At 30.3% G+C, this 7,769-nt stretch overlaps 1 protein-coding gene across 1 annotated transcript; it reads right to left on the bottom strand.

The window, feature by feature from the left end:
• Positions 1-534: 534 nt before the first annotated feature.
• On the bottom strand, positions 535-3,300 carry LOC127738415 (transcription factor Sox-14-like). Its single transcript, XM_052249657.1, has one exon. It carries the CDS (start codon positions 3,064-3,066, stop codon positions 2,260-2,262), a length of 807 nt encoding a protein of 268 aa, XP_052105617.1. The 5' UTR covers positions 3,067-3,300; the 3' UTR covers positions 535-2,259.
• Positions 3,301-7,769: the final 4,469 nt, after the last annotated feature.

Below are 7,769 nucleotides of genomic sequence, written 5' to 3'. Positions count from 1 at the left end.
TATGGGTTTTGTCCGTTATTGGTGGCTGTACAGTGACATATAGTTGCTTACATCTATAATGTTAAGTTGTCTCATGGGCAAACACACCGTATCTATCTTATTTCTATACCTTGACGAAACCATGGTAAGATTTATTAACAAAAATGGATGAAGCTTTCGTTGTAACTCCCACAAAAAGATCAACTGTACATGTTACTTTTAGTTTTAAACGCCTGTATAATATTTCATGTTTTTTTTCTCTCCGAATTCTCTGGATCAAGCGATGTAGTGAAACAAACACCCAGCAAAAACAAAAGCATGACCATGTAAGACGGATCCTCAGAAGACACTATAAAGATAAAAGTAAGCATAACCAATGCTTTATATGACAGAAGTGACAATAACTAAACCCTTCATACTCTCCACTAAATATTACCATTTTCACAACTCAATAGAATTTACAAACTTGTACAAAACACTTGACGTTTACCCCATATATTTTATTTCAAGCGCATATTCTATGTCGCATTAGTAATGAAAATTCGAAAACCAAGAAACATTTGAACACTTTATTTCAATAACAAAATATTAAGAAAAATTAAAAATAATAATCAAGGTAAATAATAACCCTGTTTAAGATGATGACAATGTAAATATTCAAAGAGACATGTCAAATGAATAATTGCATTTAATGAGTACATTCAGTTTGAAATAAATGCGCTAGTATAGTAATGACTTCAGTCTTGTTCATAAGTATTTGAATTTCTTTAATTCTTATTGCATAATATATTGCATGGCAATAGTGTTACTATAGTTGATTTATAGAATTGTATAGGTTGTTTCATTCATTTCAACTAAATGTTGTTTTTTTTAATTTCTAATTATAATTCGTAAAAGAAATCATACTTTGAAAATCAAATTAAATATTATCAATAGACTTGGTCAATAGAAGTAATTCTGCTTATAACAAATGAAAAGCAAAGTTTATTTAACTTTCATAAAATTTGAATAATGACATGATGGATGTATTTTTAGACAAAATCAACTGTTTGTAGTGTTCGACGTTCACGCATAAATATTTAAACAGTAGTTTAAACTGAATAACGAACAGTTTACAAATAGTTAAACAATCTACTGAGGCTGACATTGAAATTAACACCCTGTCAGTCATTGAAGGTTGAACTCCTAAGCAATAAACGATCCATAACTAACAGAGTTTAACAATGTTATTGTCATGTTTCCTTGTTTCATAAATACAGATCGATGAGACAATTTGTAACAAAATGAACGTCACAATATGCAATTAATTTTCTATTGTTGAAATTGATTTGTCGACTTTTGTAAGTTTTATCTGTGATAATCTTTTACAATTATTACAATGTAATTGACATTGGATTTTTAGTAGATTATAATCTTTTTGCCCATCGGGATTGTATTTAAAATTTGTATACATTTTGAATTAGGAGTATTTTGTAACATTTTGATTAAATCTTTTCTGTATTTATTCTAAATTTGGACAATGGTTCTGCTTATCGAACTAAAATTATATGCGATTTAAATATTTTGGAAATTGAAATAATTCAGTAACTTTTCTCTTATACTGGTATTCTCTGATATCGATGTAATTACAATTACTTTAATTCTTTTAATCACACACACCCCCTGCAATTAAGAATATAGTCCTGTCATTCTGCAACGAATGTATGGCTTTCTAGTTACAATATAACATAAATTTAGAGTAAGAAAGAAATCTTCGGGACGTTTTTTTTCCGCAACAATATTCAGTTTATAACAAATATGATAAATAATTTTTAAAATGTTCAATATACAAACTTTTTGCTTTAATATCTTATAAGAAAAAAATTGTTTGTAGTTTAAAAGGATGTTTGAATATTTTTGCTTGTCATTATATATTTATACATTTAAATTCAATAAAAAAAATAACAAAAAAATGTATCAATATCATAGACAAGTATAACATTAAAACTAAATAAACATAACATATTCTGACAACAAAACTAGCACTTTATGTCTTTCATCTATTTAGCACTAGGCTTTAAAAGTAAATGTGTGTTCATAAAGATTTAAATTCATGAGATCTTGATGTCCATTTTTACATACCGAACAATTGTCTGGACAACATCCCTTTGGATAACACCAGCATCATAATAACATTTATTCTTTAATCAAATCCAAACTGTATGTGTTTGAATTTCGCCATTTAAGTATGCGAAATAGGTTATTTCAAAGCAAACATTGTTAAAGTTAATTATTTGAATATCACATAACAGACGAATGTCGGTAATGTTCTTCCGGTTTGAGTACTACATATGCTACTGGTCTATGGATGTCTTGTGACGGTAAATATCCTGGAGGGCAGCAAGGTAACAAATACTGTCCCGGATGTGAGTGTGCTGCAGGCGGTAATCCCGTCAACGCTGATGACGTAGGAGGGTGGAAATACGGTGAATAAAGTGGATTACTGGATGACAGTTCCTGAGATCGTAAACTAGCTAAAGATGAAGAGTCTAAACTTTTCAAATTTTCTAAATGCGAATACAAACTGTGTGTTGATGATGGTGGTAAAAATGCCCTCATTTTGTCACTCATTGATGCAGAGTTCATGAAACTGTCGGCAGCTGCCGCAGCGGAAACTGCAGAAGGATGAAACGATGAAGACAAAGCACCAAATGCCATTGGATTCATACCTGGCATCATTGGAATCGGAAAAGCATATTTGTCCTTTTTTAACAATGACTTTGGTTTCCTACGTGGTCTATATTTATAATCGGGATGTTCTTTCATGTGAAGAGCTCTGAGTCGTTTTGCCTCATCAATGAATGGTCTTTTGTCATCTTCAGAAAGTAATTTCCATTCAGCACCAAGTCGTTTACTGATTTCAGAATTGTGCATTTTTGGATTATCCTGTGCCATTTTTCGTCTTTGTCCTCTTGACCAAACCATAAATGCATTCATTGGTCTTTTGACGTGATCCATATTTCCCGCTTTTGAACCATCACCATAGTCAATATTGTCACTTCCAGGGGAAGAAAGATCTTCCGGACTCATATCTTCGGAACTCATCATTCACTATGGATCACAAATAAAGTTAGTTAATGTATATGTGTTTTTTTTAAACTTCGAATATTTCAAGTCTGAATTATAACACAACTTTCAACGGATAGGAAAAAAATACTTGAATTTCTAACTTAACACCTGTGGTCCTCAATGCCTTTTCTCATCTGCTATCAGTTAGAATTAACTTGAATACCTTTTTTACTAAACCTTTAAATCGATTAGTTCTTAGCCCCTTCAGAAGCTTTTATTATCCATTTGTTATTTTAACAAAGTGTTAACCAATAGACTTTTATTCGCATTAAGATAACACCTTCCTTCTTGTGTATGCATTTCTGATTGGCAGTGAGAATAAATTTTTTCATTCGTCTATTGTAGCCACGTGTGATTAAGTCACGCCTCTTATTTACAATTACAGAACAATGAAGATGTCATTATTTGCAGACTAGCATATTAATTTTCATTTCGTCGTTTATAGATTTTGGTCTGTTGATTTTTTTACATTGTATATTAAAAGTTTCAAGAAATAAAAGGATTCTTGGTAAATATTTTGATAGGTAAATATTTGAAGGTACCATTAAAACAATCGGCATTTTCCCTTCAGTATCTAACGACATGTATTGCTCATGGAATTTCATGCTTCATGTTGAAAACTAATTTAAATCATTCAATGATATACTTTATTCATACTGGAACAATAGATAAATATGCATAGTTTAAATATTAAAATTTTCAATTAGGAAATTAAATCGGAAACGTTTTTCCTGAAATTTTTAAATATAGCTGAATGCTGAATTATTAATATGAATATTATATTACATTTGTAAAATATTAAAACCGAATTCGAATTTGAATTGTAACCAGACAATATAAATTGAGTTAGGTACGTAGTAAAAATTAGAACAAATAAAAATTAGGACTGTTTTGTCATAAATATCGAGTTGCTACATCGAAAATAAAATACAATTGCACATTAAAACACAAAATACATTAGAGGATATAATGATATCAACGAAAGGTAATTCAGCTGATGGATATTAAACAAACATCAAAAAGAAAAATTAAATAGATTATATTGTCCCAAGTACAAAATGCCACATCATAATAAATTGCACATTACGTTAACGTGCCAGAGCGAATATCAAATTATTACGACAACCAGTGTGATATGACTTAAACAAACAAGAAATCATGTAAACTACGACCCATAATGGTATAAAAATATCACAATGCTATATTATGCAGCCACTTTCACTTTTGAATTATCATTAAATGGTAATTTTTTTAAAATATATTATAACGTCTTGTCAGTTTATTCTTAATTTTAGAATTTGAAATGAATTAATCGGATATTGTGATGAACAAAAGTATGAAAGAAAAAAAATAAATATCAAGCCTACCCAAATGTTTTTGATGGACCTACGGTATTAGGTAGCTATATCCGATAACTGACGTTTCTCCATATCTACTTTCTTTGATATTTATCAATATATTAAAAAAAAATTGGACAGAAATGAAATGAAATGATACTTATCTCATATTAATTTATCAGCACTAGCTTTTGATATTCGAGTTCTACTTTTCACCATTTTCATTCTAAAAATGTTATAAAGTGGACATAGTAAATACACAGGTTAAAATGATCGAAGAAATGGATTGAAAAAAATATTCATTATAATCGTTTAGATTTTATTATAAAAAGACACATTTTCCAAAAAAATATTCCAAAGAACTATCGAATTTCACAGAGCAAGAATCAAACAATACTAACGGTTAAAATCCGATACTGGAAGATTAAACAGTTACATCTAAATAAAAACAAATCAACTGATTCGAAAAGCTGCATTAGTTACAACGCATAATGTAAAATATTCAGTGTATAATTTATAGAACTTTCTTTGACAAACACATTCAAAGATTTTATCAACACAGTTAATAAATATTACATTCCTTTTAAATGATAAACTGCCACCAATAAAAAAACTAAATATGCAATTTTATTCTTCATATATTCAGTTAGTCTAATTACAAGAAGGGAGTTGAGTTTGCTTCGGCAATGAGACTAAATCATTTAATAATTTTATTCATCTTTTTTTACCTTATTGTGCATAATTTAAGCTTCAAATACAGAAATTAGTCTACATTCACACATTTGAAATACTTTATGTGATTTTTATGTAATAAATCAAATTTTGAAAAGTGCCTTTAATTTCTGTTTCTTTTTAATCTAAAGTTTATATGAATTTAATATGTTTGTTAAATTGTAGCTTATGTGAACACTGTTTATATTAAAATAAGCAATCGAGAATTTTGTCATGATGATAAGAAAGATAACAAGTTTTCGATTTTTTTTCTCTAGATTTTAATTCATTTAAAATTGAATTAATCTGTTCAAAAGTCTATAGATATAACTTACTGTATTTCATTTGTATCAGATCTGGGAGAATATCCAGTTAAATATATAGAAACTAATCCTGGGATAATCAAAACATAAGATAATGTTCTCATATACTAAACTATATAACCAAGATACAATCTTAAAGGCAAATAAGACAGTATATTAAACAAAATAGGTACTTACTTTTCAAGTAAGTTCAATGACACATTAAGAATATCTAAAGAATATATGTTTCATCCCATCATACTATAACTCAACGTTTTATAACATTCTTAAGATATAAACAGGGGAAGGACTTAGTAGCTTTTCGAATAGTTGAACTCGTCACATCTTAATGTAGCTATCCAAAAAGTAAAATAACAAAAATATCGAAATCCAAGGAAAATTCGACTTATCAAATGGCAAAATCAAAAGCTCAAACACATCACACGAATAGAAAACAACTGTCATATTCCTGACTTGGTACAGGTATTTCCTTATGTAGGAAATGGTGGATCATGATCATTATCAGTAGTTGCGGTTTATATGACCACTAACAATTTCTGTGTTAATGACAGATCTTTGGTAGTCTCTGTTTAATTCATTTACATCTAGAGTGTGGACGGTTCAGAGCTTGGCACATTGTACAAAAAAGAGGCGAAAGATACCAAGGGGACATTCAAAAATAAAAAGAAGTCAAGGTAAACTGACAACGCCCTGACGAACAACGGTAGACGACGAAAAGTCAAACGAGTTCCCAAAAAATTACATGGTAAACTAAAGACTGGGCAATACTTACCCCACCAAAAACTGGGGGTCATATAAGGTGCTCTGGAAGGCTAAGCAGATCCTGCTCCACTTATGGCACCCGTCATGTCGATCATTTTAAGTACAGATTCGGTGAAAAGAGGACGGGATTGTGGTTACAACAGTTGAGATATATAGTGGTTATTTGTGACACAGGTATCCCATAAACTTAGATTAACCAGTGTATTATGGAGTCCGTAAAACTTTTGGAAGAATGACTTCAACGTCACCATTTGGAACCCTTATTTCAATAGCTTCCTGGTGAATAGAAACACTCTATCAAGGAAATCATGTTTAGGAAACTCAAGCTTAAGTCGTATCAATTGGGAGTCGTATATACATATGCACGGGCTGCTTGAATGTTGCTACATAGAAATGGAAGGCTCATAATTGGAAAGATGAAATCACCCCTTTTGTCGTAAATGTTGTACTCAACAAACCCTGATTGTATATTACAAGATGTAAATCAAGATGTGAGTTACACACAATTATCTATTGTTGAGGAACGCATGCCTCCCTGTGCGTTGGGTTGTTGTCTCATGTAGGTATACGAAACTTCTCATTTTATTCATGAAATTAAACTGCAGTAAAATATGTGCAGAATCTCGCGTTTCTTAGAATATCAAACAGTCGATGAACAGTTTACCGATGTTAAAAACTGGCGAATCTATTTTGAATACGCAAACCAAGAGAAAAAATATGACGGAACCACCAAAAAGGAGCTACACTGAGTGTGTCGACATAATACGCGTCTCCTGCTACGCACGTTTAACCCATCATGCGAAATGACATAAAGGCAAAAATAAAAAGATGAAATGAAAGATGAAAATGAAAATCTTCTGACATTTTTAAAAGTTTTGTTTTTATGTCTCATGATAGACTCCTATGAATAAAACAATATAACTTCTAGTTACATATTGTATCATAAATATATTAGGCTTTCAAAAATATAAACAAGTTACATAATTATTGAGGTATTTTTCTACACAATTCATGTGATTTTACAATTTGTAATTCAAATTTGCCAATCACGATTTTTCACCATTAGAGGAGTGTAAGTCCAACAGCAATAACACCGTCACAAAGCATCATTTGAGGCTCTCTGAAAACGTTAATCAGCAATAACAAAAGAAAAAAAAAATGAAAAAGTAACGAAATTTTTTTCCCAATTGATTTTCACGATTGATATGTCACTTCAGTATACTATCGATACATTTTCTTATTAAAGTTACTGAAGTATCTTAAGTTGATGACATATTTTATATATGTGACAAAAATTACAACTAAAGACCTCCAGACTTATAAGGACTAGGATAATTCATATGAGCATATTAAAACAGTTCCATCTGACTTGTCCCACGACAATTACTACGACTTATCATGCCTTAAAAGTCTTCATGGATTCGGATTGACCACAAAGATAATTAAATTCAAAACGTTCACACTCTCATGGAGAGTTTGATGTATAAAAGTCATTTTAATTTTTTGTGATAAGAATTAAGAACTCGTTCGGTTCTTAAGTCTTTTTTTT

The sequence above is a fragment of the Mytilus californianus genome, unplaced genomic scaffold (genome assembly GCF_021869535.1).
Source record: "Mytilus californianus isolate M0D057914Y unplaced genomic scaffold, xbMytCali1.0.p SCAF_4, whole genome shotgun sequence".
Taxonomy (NCBI): domain Eukaryota; kingdom Metazoa; phylum Mollusca; class Bivalvia; order Mytilida; family Mytilidae; genus Mytilus; species Mytilus californianus.
This window is presented reverse-complemented; position numbering and strand designations above follow the sequence as displayed.